The sequence below is a fragment of the Barbus barbus genome (genome assembly GCF_936440315.1).
Source record: "Barbus barbus genome assembly, chromosome: 2".
Lineage (NCBI taxonomy): Eukaryota > Metazoa > Chordata > Actinopteri > Cypriniformes > Cyprinidae > Barbus > Barbus barbus.
This window is the reverse complement of record NC_136730.1, coordinates 36,292,462-36,307,976: the sequence shown is the minus strand read 5'-3', so window position 1 is coordinate 36,307,976 and position 15,515 is coordinate 36,292,462. Positions and strand designations below refer to the sequence as shown.

The 15,515-nt window shown below is 42.1% G+C and overlaps 1 protein-coding gene across 1 annotated transcript in view; it reads left to right on the top strand.

Annotated features, from left to right (window-relative positions):
• LOC306881506 (regulator of G-protein signaling 20-like) overlaps positions 1-15,515 on the top strand; it is a gene marked incomplete at both ends in the record, with an annotated part of 35,314 nt that overhangs the window by 13,519 nt on the left and 6,280 nt on the right. Inside the window, one exon of the mRNA XM_079435650.1 lies at positions 12,821-13,055. Within this exon, the coding sequence (XP_079291776.1) occupies positions 12,821-13,055 (235 nt within the window). The remainder of the gene's footprint in view (positions 1-12,820; positions 13,056-15,515) is intronic.

The following is a 15,515-nucleotide window of genomic DNA, read 5'->3' as shown; positions in this document are numbered from 1 at the left end:
GTGTCCTTCCATTTCGTTGTGCATTTTCAAGCAAGATCCCTCTCAAAAGCCAGCTGAACTAACTGGCCCTTCAATTTGTGAAGCATTGAGCACCTGTGGTTCATAAAAACATTGCGCAGAGCTTAGAAAGAAATTTTGCAGGTTGCTGTAGACCGCGACCAAACACGGCGAATCAAACGTGTTAGCATTTAGCTGCTATTTCTAATATGGCGGTCCAAGTTTCTGTTCGTCTTGTTGGTCACGGTAACCCCGCCCCCAGCTCCTGACGCAAGCGGTTCTTCTTCCTTCTAGCCCAGCAATGTTTTGGTGCTACTTACGAACCGCTTTTTCTGGTTCGGAGCTGGTGCTTTGTGTGTCGAAAAACAAAGAACCGGTTTGAAACTAGGCTCTGGCTCCGAACCATCACTGGACCTGCCTTGGTGGAAAAGGGGTAACTGAGCATTGTTTGCAGAGCTTTGTGGTACTTGGAGAGAATGGATTTTGTGGCCCAGTTTTCCTGTTTTGATTCCTTTTGCAACCTCAAACTCTGCATCAACAATAGGTTATTATTTCAGGTCTATGATGTGTTTCACAGTCTTGGGATGCAGAAATAAATCACTCTTCGGATCAAGCGCAGCCAGTGCATAGTACAAATGTGAGATCCGTTCACCAAATTTCTGATCCATTTCTCCAACCACTGAATCCACAGTGCTGTAGTACAGTCTCTTGAGTTCTGTTTCTATGCCATCCTCTCTTTGACCTGCCATTTCTTCCTCCAAGTAATCGTCCATTTTCTTGTTTCCCGTGCCTCTTTGCTTTGGGGTTGTGGATTTCAGCAGTGCATCGGCAGCAATCGTAGCTTTCTCCTACACTTTTGTTTTCTGCACACACTCTTTTGCACTGGCCACAATGCCCAAACCTGTCCAAAGGTCAGTGTCCTCACTCTGTATTTGGTAGATCCAATAATGCGAGCACTTCGTGCACAAGGTTTGCAGTGACTAAGAAGCTGGGAGCATAATCTCTCTCAGCAGGCTTTCATTTGCAACAGCTTTCATTTGCAGCACTAGACCATAGGCTCTTACAATTTAAGTCTGAAGTGATGAGTTCTCTTTGAAATTGTTCAAAATGACAGACACTGTAGCTAAATGGCTTGTCCACCTTTGTTCAAGAAGCTATTTGGAGGCGCTCACCCTCGTGGTGCACATGCTATTGTGGGCTTCTTACAATTTTTGCACATTATTTGACATTACATACATTAAAAAAATCCATCACAGCTGCCTCAGCTGACATCACGTGGACTACAACTAAATGTAACCGATGATTAAGGCAGTGAACATAAGCGAGATTCGTATTAAGCTTTTCCTGTAATAGCTTCTGGACTCCACCAACCTTTCCTGACATCAGTGAAGCATCATCATATTGTCACGGTACGGGTGGAGCGATGAAGAGAGGACTCAAATGCAGGAAGTATGGGCTCTTTATTAATAAAATAAAACAAAACAGCAACAAAAACTACCCCAAGGGGGAAAAACAGGCAGGCCAGGACAGGGCACAGCATGGCAGGCAGTCCTGGATAGGATAGGGCACAGCACAGCAAGACAGAGAGCAACACAAGTACATACAACACATATACAGGTCCTTCTCAAAAAATTAGCATATTGTGATAAAGTTAATTATTTTCTGTAATGTACTGATATAAATTAGACTTTCATATATTTTAGATTCATTACAATACAATTGAAGTAGTTCAAGCCTTTTATTGTTTTAATATTGATGATTTTGGCATACAGCTCATGAAAACCCAAAATTCCTATCTCAAAAAATTAGCATATTTCATCCGACCAATAAAAGAATGGCCATTATGTTCATTTATGCACTCAATACTTGGTCGGGAATCCTTTTGCAGAAATGACTGCTTCAATGCAGCGTGGCATGGAGGCAATCAGCCTGTGGCACTGCTGAGGTGTTATGGAGGCCCAGGATGCTTCGATAGCGGCCTTAAGCTCATCCAGAGTGTTGGGTCTTGCGTCTCTCAACTTTCTCTTCACAATATCCCACAGATTCTCTATGGGGTTCAGGTCAGGAGAGTTGGCAGGCCAATTGAGCACAGTAATACCATGGTCAGTAAACCATTTACCAGTGGTTTTGGCACTGTGAGCAGGTGCCAGGTCGTGCTGAAAAATGAAATCATCTCCATAAAGCTTTTCAGCAGATGGAAGCATGAAGTGCTCCAAAATCTCCTGATAGCTAGCTGCATTGACCCTGCCCTTGATAAAACACAGTGGACCAACACCAGCAGCTGACATGGCACCCCAGACCATCACTGACTGTGGGTACTTGACACTGGACTTCAGGCATTTTGGCATTTCCCTCTCCCCAGTCTTCCTCCAGACTCTGGCACCTTGATTTCCGAATGACATGCAAAATTTGCTTTCATCCGAAAAAAGTACTTTGGACCACTGAGCAACAGTCCAGTGCTGCTTCTCTGTAGCCCAGGTCAGGCGCTTCTGCCGCTGTTTCTGGTTCAAAAGTGGCTTGACCTGGGGAATGCGGCACCTGTAGCCCATTTCCTGCACACGCCTGTACACGGTGGCTCTGGATGTTTCTACTCCAGACTCAGTCCACTGCTTCCGCAGGTCCCCCAAGGTCTGGAATCGGTCCTTCTCCACAATCTTCCTCAGGGTCCGGTCACCTCTTCTCGTTGTGCTGCGTTTTCTGCCACACTTTTTCCTTCCCACTGAGGTGCCTTGATACAGCACTCTGGGAACAGCCTATTCGTTCAGAAATTTCTTTCTGTGTCTTACCCTCTTGCTTGAGGGTGTCAATGATGGCCTTCTGGACAGCAGTCAGGTTGGCAGTCTTACCCATGATTGCGGTTTTGAGTAATGAACCAGGCTGGGAGTTTTTAAAAGCCTCAGGAATCTTTTGCAGGTGTTTAGAGTTAATTAGTTGATTCAGATGATTAGGTTAATAGCTCGTTTAGAGAACCTTTTCATGATATGCTAATTTTTTGAGATAGGAATTTTGGGTTTTCATGAGCTGTATGCCAAAATCATCAATATTAAAACAATAAAAGGCTTGAACTACTTCAGTTGTGTTGTAATGAATCTAAAATATATGAAAGTCTAATGTTTATTAGTACATTACAGAAAATAATGAACTTTATCACAATATGCTAATTTTTTGAGAAGGACCTGTACATACGAATAACGAACTAGCATAGGACTGCAAACACTGGGAGACTAAGAAGGGAGCAAATGAGAAGGGTAATGAGGGAAACACAGGTGGAACCACTGAAAAAATAATGAGGTAACAAGATGGGCGGGGTCAGACAATACTGCTCTACAAAGGCAAAAGACCTTAACTCGCTAGAGTGTGAAATTGAGAAAAATGACTTTAAAGTTTTTTATTTGTCCAGCCAAATTACTTATAGGTAGGACACTGGAAATTTGGCAATTAGATGTTTTTGTAATGAAAATCTACATAAAAAAATTGTGAGCTCAAACTTGATTTTGAAGTTACTGTACTCTGTCTTTGCATTACCCCTATTTTGAAGTTACTGTACTCTGTCTTTGCATTGTCTGCAAAAATTGAGAAGTCAAACAAAAGGCAGTAACTTCCACATTATCAATATTTGGTTGCATTTACAAAATCGTTATAGTAACACCTGTATAAAATTTAGTGATCATGGACTGTCTCATAGGCTATTACATATAGTAATGCAGCTGTATTAATTGTTTTTTATTGGTTTTTTTGTTTTGATTTTTTGACTGTAACAAGCAGACACAAAGTTAAACATGTGAGTGGATAGCATTTAGCAACCAATTTATTTGCAAACCTCAGTAATGTAAAATGATGCTAGACATAGCATAACTGCTTTTATATTGACTTGATTGAAATAGCCTAACCAAAAAGAATGACTTGTGAATTGATGTGAACGCCAGCAAGCAGGAATAATGAGAGGCTGCTCGCTACAGAGCCAAATGGGAGGAGCTGGAGCTCTAGCTCCCCCTTGCTGGAGGTAATGGGTGGAGAGACACCTAACCCTATCCCTTACCCTATGGCTAAACATAACTCCACCCATTAGTTCACACAGAAGTGGAGCTAGACATCCAGAGAGGGGGAGCTGGAGGCCATTTGGTTCTGCAGTGAGCAGTACTTGGGAATAATGCTCACAATGCTTGTGGATTAAACATCTCAGATAAGGTTCATCTTCATGGATTGATTTTGTTTTTACAAGAAAAGGTAGGATATGGATTTAATTGCGAACTGTTAGTGATTTTTTGATTGATCATGATTCATGCTATGGGATTCGAGTCCACACGCGTCCAACTAGAAGTGACAGCCTGGTGAATAATCTGCATTATAAAAAGGAAAAAATAATAGCCTAAAAAAAATCTTTAAAGATTGTTTACGATTATGTGTTGCTGCCAATGTATAGTCTTTAGTGCTTTGTTATAGTTAGCTGTTTGGTAGATCGCGATCTCTCGTTTGTTTAATAAAGTGCATCAGTGACATCAGATGTATGAAAGTATACAAGTTACATAATGTAATTAAAACGCGGCAGACTTTAATGGGCAGTAAAACAAAGGTAGAATACCGTATAACTCCAAGCCGGCACTGTAACTTCATATTGACGCGCAGCTAAACACAGGCAGAATGCTGTAACTCAATTTGAGCGTTCTAAACAAAGTGAAAGAGCGGTAACTGGTGTTCCACAGAGTTCTACCTTGGTTTCTCAGGGGCTTTTCAGAGTTATGGTTAAGACAACCCATTATTTTCTCAGAAAAGCACTGAAATTAACTCAAGATGCTTATCCACATAATAAAGAATGTCTTGAATGACCCAAAAATATCAATATCTAATTTTCGACCAAAATCGAAGTTATGGTCTTTTGCCTTTGCATAGCCAAAATTGCATGATCATAACACCAAGCGAATATTCGACTGTGGGACTGGTATTCGAATCAGGCTCCTCCTATCGAAGCATCGAATACACAAGCAGCGGTTAAGACAGCTGACGTGCTGTGATTTCTGACAGGCTGTACACTCTGCTGTGATGTGACCCTGTTCCCTTCACACACACACACACGTGTGACGCGCTACTCCACAGTGCGCAAAACTCCACATTTAAACAGTCAATAGCAAATACTTAAACTAATAACAAAACATACTTACAGTCTCTGAATCAGAGGCACCAGATTGTCATAGCAAAGCCAGAATTGGCCCATTTATTTATTTTATTTTTTTAGAAATAGCCTTTGCGCACAGCCAGCCTTATACTCTTCTAAGTCCCCAAAACTGTCGTCCATTAAATGCGTTGCACAAATTCGAACATTTGGGTTGTGCTGTTCTGTTGTAAACAAATCTTAACCAATGATACCTAATTGCATCTACTTTCGGAAGGCCAAATAAAGTACTTTTGCTTTTGCTTAGAAACACACAGCGTCTCCCTGACATGGCTGCATCAACACTACGGCGGTTACTGAAACCATGCCTTCTTTTTTTTGGGTGGCATTACGCAAATATTTCCACATCGTAACATAGAGATGTGGGGACGTGTTTGAATGAGGCATTTTTGCCTGGTCTGGATCAGCCTTCTCTTTTAGATAGAATAAATCATTTTGTGGGAGACTTTGAGCTTTGTAACAATGCAGTTCTTAAACGAACAGATTAGTTGATGGCAGTTTAATTCTGCTACAGTTACTACTGGCAGCTAATATAAATAAATGTATTTATTCATAATTAATTGTAATTATTTATATACATTTCCCTTTTGAGCTAATTTGCTACAACCAACACCATAAATGTAAACAAGACTGGACAAGGAACACAGGAAAAGAAAGATCTTATGTACTGATACAAACAAGGTAAATTAATGAGACACAGTTGAACTAAAGAACATCTCAGGTTACGCATGTGACCATGGTTCCCTGAGAAGGAGAACGAGACGCTGCATCCCCTATAGGGCACTTTTGGGGAATGTCTTCAGCATGTCTGAAACATGAGTCTAAACACAACAATGAGCTTGACACTGGCAGGTGACAGCCTATGATGTCATAACATGTGCGCCCAAGAGTATAAAAGGGCACCTGTAAAATATGTCATCCACCTCTTGTCTGAAGGAGACGTGCAGGAATTACTGAAGCAATGCAAAGGGATGCAGTGTCTGGTTCCCCTTCTCAGGGAACCATAGTTACATGCGTAAACTGAGACGTTCCCTTTCGAATGGGATTTCATGGGTGACTGTTTTCAGTGACTGTTTTGTTTGAAGTGTGCATTCTAAGGTAAGAAAGATTTTGAGAATGAGAGAATGAGAATGAGCTTTATTGGCCAAGTATGTTTACACATACAAGGAATTTGTTGTAGTGACAGAAGCTCCACAGTGCAACAGAAAGACAGCAACAAGACATGACAGATAATAAAAACAAAATAACAACAAATAGCCAATAACCAGTGTACTGTTACCATGGCGAGTAGCAAGGCGTTTAAGAGATGTGTGCATCCGTGTCGTCGTTATTTGACACCTGATGACACACAAAATCTTTGCATCTTTTGTTTGGGTGAGGAGCACGCACGCGATGTCCTCGAGGGGGCAATCTACGTGCACTGTGAGCTTTTTTCTATGAGAAAGCTCCGCTCTGTCTCTGAAAGAGAAGGGCTTTCTTCTCGATGCTCCAGTCTCGCCTTCCGAGCTTTTCTGTACCTCCGTTGAGGGTCGAGAAGTTTAGAGAGGCGAAGGCGTGCTCGGCGGCCTTCAAAACCTTAATTCCAAGAAGGTCCAGGTCTGAGCCCGAACAACGCAGGGGTCCTGGCCCATCTCCGTCTGGGGATCAGAAATGGGCACAGAAGGCTAGTGTCGCAACTCGTGCCCCTTCCCCGCCTGCGGATAGGGCTAGAGGGAGGCACGGGTCAAAGAGAGGAAGGCAAGACCTGAGGGAGGTGATCCAGACGAGGCGTTCTCAACGCTCTCGTCCGGACCAGAGTAAGACTTGAACATCTACTCCCTTCCCTCGGGGGGCCTGTCAGCTGCCCTCATCTTCCCCTCTCTAATTCCCCTGCAACCTCCGTTAATTCCACCTGACCAAGGTTAGGTGGGAACCTAGAAACCTGTGCTTGAAAAACATTGCAGTCTCTATGCTGGACTTATGATGTTTTGGTTAGGTTCTATGTCTCATAGAAACTACCTTACTGATGGTCCGGACCCAACTCTTCGGACTTCGCCTCCGGGACTGATCTCATGCGCAGGAACCATGGATGGGTGACTACGATCCAGTTATATGGTTCACTGGAAATTATGTAGCCATTCTTTGCAGTATTCTGGGACCTGTTGTTTTGTGTGTTTTCACCTCTTGCCTTCGTCTCAGTCGACTTCGTGCAGTGATGACCTCACTCGTCGATACTAGATCCAGGCTAGGATGAGAGCCCTGTTCCCGGCCTCACACCCCTGGATCGTGTGGCCCAGTCATAGGTTTCTGTGGGAGCCTCCTTGGTCATCAGGTCTCCAGCACTGCAATTACAGGACCTGTGGGTCTTTTTACTATCAGTTTCTTGGCAGGGGACGCCTGCCACTGGTGTTAAGAAAGGTGCATGGCTATCTGAGGATATCTATGTGGTAGCTCAGGGACTGCTCCCCTTTCTGGGGTTTTTAAGTAGCGATCTCCTTGAACCCTTGCCTAAAGTGTGCTTCCCCCCTGCTAGGGTATAAGTAAGAGCCCACCATTGTGGCATCCTCTTTGGAGGGCTTACCGGGGTTTTTCAGGCTAGCTGGTGTGCTATCACCTGCTGATAGAGGGTGTAAGCAGAAGGAACCTGCCCCTGGGACAGTACCATTCCGTCTGCTTGCTGTCCCTCTGATGTGTCATCTGAGTGGGCTGAGCCTAGCAGTACTCTCCTCACCCTTTGGGATGGCTTGACCATTGCCTTGTAAAAGTTACCTCCTGTTACATGGTTTATTTTGGGTGCTATGCTCATCCTGAACTCTAGGTGACACCTGTACCCTCTCCTTTTTTTGTATAAGACAGGAAGCAGTAGAGTAAGAAGCAGATTCTGTTTGAATCCCTCATGGCTTCTTGGTTATACAAACAATCCTGGTTGGAGAAACGTTTAGTTTGCTGCTCACCCGTAAGTTTACTGTTCTATTTTTTCTCCTTGCTGTTAATATGTAATTTGTGGGCACTTTTAAGTTTAACCTTTAGTGGAGTTTTTGTAATGTTTTGTGTATTATGTTTGTTTGGTTACTTTATGGAAGTTATCTTTTCTAGAGGATTTTGTTTGTCCCTATTCATGCGAATGTGGCATGTTAAAGTCAATGAGGAATGGATTAACAATTTTGGTGTTCCCTTGAGTGCATGATTGCACCTGTCCAAGGATTGTACCCAAAGCTTCCCGGCCTACCTCTGAAGGGATTTCTACATTGCATATAACATATAAGACTGTTAAACTGCTCATGAACTGCACACATTTGCAAGACTATCACAAAACGTCATCAGCATATGTGGACATTCCATACTCAAAACCCTGATCATCTATTCTGGATATTGTGTTTTTGTTTTGCTTTTGTGACTGTTTGCTGGGGAAATCTGTATATTTGGGAAGCGTGTGATTATGGTGTTTGTGAATATTTGGCATGTATAGTTTAATACAGTTAAGACGAGATATCCCTTGTCTTTGTCCTTCCTTTTTTGCATTAATCAAAACTTTTTATTACACCGTAACCTATAGCACCTCTTGCTAAATTGACCCCCCCCCCCCCCTTCACCTGTAACAGGCCCGGTTTAATATAGTCGGGACAGTTATAGATTGGCTGGACGCCGGAGCGTCTGAGTTCCCTTTTAGTTTGCTCTCCTTGTTGGTCGAGCTCGAACTCCCTGAGCGTTGGAGTTTCCCTCTCATATTGAGAGTTGGGTTCTCCGCTCTCCAGAGCTCTGTCATTCAGCAGCCTCAGGTTGTTAGGCCTCTCTATGCCTCCCTGTTAGGTTGCTCCCCTTGTTGGTAGAGCTAGCATTGCTCCCCTCACCATAGAGGGTCATCTATGAGCATGCTGCTCCCTTCCGAGCACCTGAGAATTGGATTCTCTGCTCTGTGGGATTCGCCGTGCAGTCATGCCATCTGGTCAGGACCGCCCTTCCCCTTAGGCTGATCTCATGGTATGTTCGGCAGTGCTCCCCTCACTCCGAGGGTCTCTTATGAGCACGTAGCCCCTCTCTAAGCGTTGGAGTTTCCCTCTCATCCTGTGAGTTGAGTTCTCCACCCCCCAGAGTTCTGTGAGTCAGCAACTTCAGGTTGTTAGGCCTCTCTCTGCCTCCCTGTTAAGTTGCTCGCTTTGCTCCCTAGAATGGTGTTTACAAATCCATGTTATGGTAAGTGCGCACGCTAGTCTCTGTGCACTTTCTGAAAGCCACGTTGTGGTAAGATCGCACCAAGTGTTTTGCATTCTTTCTAAAATCCTGTACGGTATGGGTTACGCGCTGTGGCTTCGTGCCCTTTCTTTGGGTTGGTTAGGCCCCGGTTTTGCTTTGGGCCCCACTCTGCTTATTTCTCCCAATGTTTCTGGGCTTGAACAGTGGATTATTAACAAGGGTCTGTTGAGACAGTTCCCTCAGCGAGCTCATGCAGCGCAAGCGGTAGCCCCTGGGTGACAGGCCAGGACCTAGCTCATCCTAGGCACTTGGCCATATCCCCTTAAAGGAATCTTTTCTTATGATTCTAAGCCTTCGAGCTCTACGCTGGGTCCAGGGGTCCCGGCCCTTAACAGGAAAAATAAGTTTTTTCGGGTATGTAGCTCGTGTCTATGACCGTAGGGGATAATATCACTGACAGCTGTCTAACCGTCCCAAGGGCAACTCCCATAGCCCGATAGAGTAGGTACTTGGTGCTCGCCTTTTGTGGTTGGCTTGCACTCCCCTCAGCATGGTGGCATGGGTATTCCGTTCCCCATAGAGACCCCTAGAGGACGCAGTGTCTCGTTCCCTACTCAGGGAACCATGGTTGACCATGTAACCTGAGATGTTTCCGGGTACTGTAAACATGTTGGTCAGCAGTGTCAGACCACCAGGTCAGCGGTGCAGACAGAAGCAAAGATGAAGTTCATAAATGGCCTCCATGGCCATTGCAGGACAGACTGTGAGTTCAGAAGCAGAGGTAAGGGAGGTTCTGCAGTGGATGCCGCCACCTCTGAGGCAGATTCATGGACAGAAGAGGCCTCTGGGGCAGACTCGTGGACGGAAAAGGCCCCTGGGGGGCAGTGTGCAGCCCACACGCTCAAAATGGTGACCACCATTACTGGAAGGGTAGCAGGACTTCTAAGATGGCTGGGCTTGAGAGCGCTAATGTCACCAGGATGCCTGCCGCTCACACTGATAACAGCCAGTGAGTCCATCACACCAGAAATCCGTCTTTTCAGTCCTCTCTGGGCTGGTGGCCATTTTGCGACAAGGCTCTTGAGTGGCCGGCCTGATGTGAGCAGGATTTGGTTTGGCAAACATGACACGAAGAGACCTTGGCGTAGCAGACATGATGTGAGCAGGCGCTGGAGTAGCTGGATTAGCAGACATGATGTGAACAGGCTTTGGTTTCGCAGACATGACGTGCAAATACTCTGGTGTGGCGGATACTCGAGGATAGTCAGGTTCCTCATCAGCAGTCCCCACAGTAAATGGTAAACCAGCCAGCAACAAAGTAAAGTCAATATATTGGGCAAGAGTCCAGTGAGGGGTATTCCGTGGCATTAAACATGATATGTCTTTATCCAAACCAAAACAAAAAATGTCTTTCAGTAAAGTGTCATTTGAAATATACCTGGTAGTACAGTTCACAGAACTCAGCCACGTAATCCTCAACGGAGTGATTACCTTGATGGAGGCGAACTAGGCGGATTCATAGTTGCGGTGGAGTATTCTATAACAAAGGGGCCACTGAAGGCGAGTTTAAGAACCCAAGTGCAGCTTTATTCCAAAAGTAATCCAAAATACAAACATAATCCAAAGAGAGACTTGACTTGAACAGACTTGACTCACTGACAGCAGGTTACAACATCGATACTCCACAGGAGAGGCTATTTAGCAACATGAGGGCTATTTATATCAAACAATACATGTCCACATGACGAGCCAACCAATGAGAGACAGGACACGTGACTAAGACAAACAATAGGCTTGTTCGAGATGAACTATACTAGCCTGTCACCGGCTGACGAGAGTTGCCGCTTGCAGTTGGGACAGAATTAAAAGCAGAGACGTCAAGTCGGACACTTTCTGCTCCCTGTAGTGATGCTCTCACGGTGTTTGCATACTCTTATCACAGATAAAGTGAATTAAATGCAACATTTGTTAAATACACAGAAACGTTTTATGAGCTACAGAAACACTTTTTATATAGGCTACTGCTTACAGCGCCATCTGTTCAAGAATAAATTTCAACATAAACATAGGCTACTAAATACCAATAAAGTGGGGGTGACTCTTGACCATAACTTAAGTCACGGATATATTTGTAGCAATAGCCAAAAATACATCGTATGGGTCAAAATGATCGATTTTTCTTTTATGCCAAAAATCATTAGGATATTAAGTAAAGATTATGTTCCATGAAGATATTTTGTAAATTTCCTACAGTAAATATTAAAACTTAATTTGATTAGTAATATGTATTGCTAAGAACTTCATTTAGATAGCTTTAAAGGCAGTTTTGTCAGTATTTTGATTTTGTTTTATTTTTTGCAGCCTCATATTCCAGATTTTCAAATAGTTGTATCTCAGTCAAATATTGTCCTATACATCAACGGAAAGCTTATTTATTCAGCTTTCAGATGATGCATAAATCTCAATTTCGAAAAATTTACCCTTATGATTGGTTTTGTGGTCCAGGGTCACATATGCTTTTATCACTGTTTTTTTTTTTTTTTTTGTATAAACATGACTTAAGATAACAGTGCGACTACACTAAAAATGCTTTTACTGTTATAAAAACACAGATTTGTGAGCATTATTGGAATTGAATTGTTAGAATAAACACACAACACACGTCGTGCTTGTCATCACAGAATCTGACCAATGAGAATAAAGTGTGTCGTCATCAAGGCTCTGGCATCCAAATTTGAGCAACTGCAGCGCCTGGCCTAGGCGGCTGGTCTCGTTTTGCTCTCGCGGTACTTTGATGGCACATTTCGTAAGGCGGCTGCAGCGCTGATCAAAGTCGGACAAATGTTCTAACCAGAATGCATTGTTTTTGTCAGGCAGCAGACGATCTTTGCAGCGGCGCATGAAGTCGGACAAGCCTAATGAGAACATGACACATGAACCAAAGAAACAATATCAGGATAACATGGGGGCAAGGGAATCACATGACTAGACAGGAACCATGACAAGGCAAAAATATCAAAATAAAAGACAAGAAAACAAGGAACAGAAGCTAAACCCCACGTTACAGATCTTTACATTCTCAATCACAGAAACGTTGCGTTGTTCCTTGGTCTAAGATGAAATCTAGAGAGGATTGTGCTTTTATTATGAAACAACTATGGAACAGCCTGCTGCTATATATTAGGAACGTGCTGACACTCAGTGAGTTTAAAAGCCATCTGAAAACATATTTTTTATGATGGTGGTCAATCAAAGATAAATGTGAAGTTTGCTAGTGCCATTTGTTCTTTTAAGATTTCTCTTTTTTATATTTGTTAAATTAGATGTATGGTTATGATTTTTTAAAATGTTTTCCTAATTGCTCTATTGTTTGTACAGCACTATGGTCAACATTGTTGTTTTAGTCAGTGCTTTAGAAATAAATTTGAACTTTGAACTCTCTTTTCTGACACCACTTTTGTTTTTATTTATTTTTTATAGGCCTCAGCTCACTCTGGAGGAGGTACACACATGGGGAGAGTCATTTGAGCGGTTAATAAAAAGTGCACAAGGTCGTGTGCACTTCCGACAGTTTCTTAAGACTGAGTTTAGTGAAGAAAACATGATCTTCTGGCTCGCCTGTGAGGATCTAAAGAAAGAGACCAACAAAACCATTGTAGAACAGACTGTGAAACAAATATATGAGGACTACATTTCTGTAATGTCACCTAAAGAGGTATATGGTTCCACATGGTTACACATTCTGCATTTAAATGTTACTTACAATGTGGTTAAATATGAATATACACTGTCTGGCCAAAAAAAAAAAAGGAGTTTGGATTTAAATAAGCAAATACTTTTTTTTTTTTTATTATTATTTTTTTTTTATAGAAAATACTGATTTTTAGGATTGACTTTCATGACTTTTTTGCAGCGATTAATGTTTCTGGCGTGCTGTTTGTTTGGGAACAGTTATTTTAACCCTAACTGATGCAGTTAGTCTAACAGTTAGAGAGTCTTGTAACCCAAAAGTTTTGAGTCTCGGTACCGGCAGGGCTACTATGTAGGGGTTGTGGTGCTTGCGTGCGTGCACTAGGATGGGTTAAATGTAGAGCACAAATTCCAGAATATGGATTACCATACTTGGCTACACATCACGTCACATCTTTTTTTTTTAAGTTACATGATTATTAGAGCAGTTGAGTAGGAAAACCTACTAGCAACCTAAGATACCACATCCAAAAAAAAATGCTGTCAGAGTAAATGACCTATGAGACCATATAAGTTTTTTTTTTTTTATGCTTTACATGTGGCCATTTGTGCTCTGCGTGTTTCAAATAAGGTTCTTAACCCTAGCCTTTGTAGACCGTTGGTCAGTTGGAACCAGCATTTCTCAGTGTAGTCAGACCCACTTCTATGAGATTCAGCTCTGGCCAGTGGGGTGAGAAGTAGAGGTCTTCAAGCGGGACCTAGGACCCAGGACCCGTACGGGTTCGCGTCTGTTTTAAATGGTCAGCCGGGTCCGTGTCAAACCCCAATCTATTACTTTGGGTCACGGGTCTGTTTAACATTGTGTAATACCCGAGTCGATCGAAGAACACCGCACCCGCCAGTGATCAGTGTAAGTCAGCACCTTGTGTGTGTTTTGTAACTTGCAGCTTGTAAAATTAGGATAAGAAAAGTGTGAGTGAGAAATAAGGTGAAAAAAAAAAATACAACAAGAAAAACACATTACCTCAGCCGCCAGAAGCAGAGCTCGGCTGGAGTTAATGTTAGTACTGCAAGCGGATGGTGATCATGGATTCCTTCATGAGTGATGTGGGGAAAAAAAAATAGCTGAAACAAAACTGAATCTTTAGAAAAAGTTTAAAAAAAGAAACCTTTAGAGTCTAGAAACTCATTTCAGCTAAAGACACAAGTCTTACCATGTATTTCAAATGATTAAATTATTTTAAGATGATGCTGTGTATTTATGTTTTTTAGATGAGACTTTCTTTTTGGGCAAACCAAAGAAAATGTGAGGTATGAATTGAAACATCCAGTATGTTTCTGCTAACAGGTGCTGTAAGGGCAGAGTTTCCAAACACAGCTTTTGCCAACAGTGCAAATGTAACAATGGGGGACTTGCAAATAAAACTATTTCATTTGTTAAGTATTGAAGTAATACTTCAGTAATTTATTTTAGTTAAATCCTCTGTTGACCTATTATGATTAAATGTACAACGCAACACACTGTATTTGAGTTCTACTTGAGTATAAAAATAGTATAGAATAGATAAAAAGAAACCTTTTGAGTTGCATAATGATGCGGTTCTTTGTATAGTTATGAACTTTACCTTTTCAATAATTTAACCACACTTCAAATAGGGCTAAAATACAAAATACAGTGTATGGGTCAAAATTATTGATTTTTATTTTATGCCAAAAGTCGTATGTATACTTAATTTTAACTTAATTCTTGCTAAGGACTTCATTTGGGCAAATTTAAAGACAATTTTCTCAATATTTTGATTTTTTTTTGCACCCTTAGATTCTAGATTTTCAAATACTCCATATATTGTCGTAACAAATCATACATCGATGGAAAGCTTATTTATTTGGCTTTCATGTGATTGTATAAATCCCTTATGACTGGTTTTGTGGTCCATGGTCACATATAGAAAGTAGTTAAAGTATGTAAACAACATATAGTCATGAATTTGAAATGTTGAAAGAAATTCACGAACTTGATCAGAAGGTTTATTAGTTTATTATTAGTATATTCCCAATACATTCCAATGCACCTGGACCAACACTATTTCCATTAATGGTTCCTAAATGTGCTGTACGGACAATGACAGTGTTGCACTTGGAAATGTGGACTGCAGTCCTTTGGGCTGTCAAAATATTATGAATTAAGCGAATTATTAAAATTATCCTGACCAGCCCTCGAAACTACACAAAAAGTTAAAATGTGAAATAAATTCAGAGACGTTAACTACATGAAAAGTCACAAAACGTATTAAAATAATTTCAATTTCAATACGTCACATATAAAGAAAGTCGTGGCCTAATGGTTAGAGAGTTGGACTTGTAATCCAAAGGTTGCGGGTTCGAGTCTCCGGCCGGCAGGAATTGTAGGTGGGGGAGTGAATGTCCAGCGCTCTCTCCACCCTCAATACTACGACTGAGGTGCCCTTGAGCAAGGCACCGAACC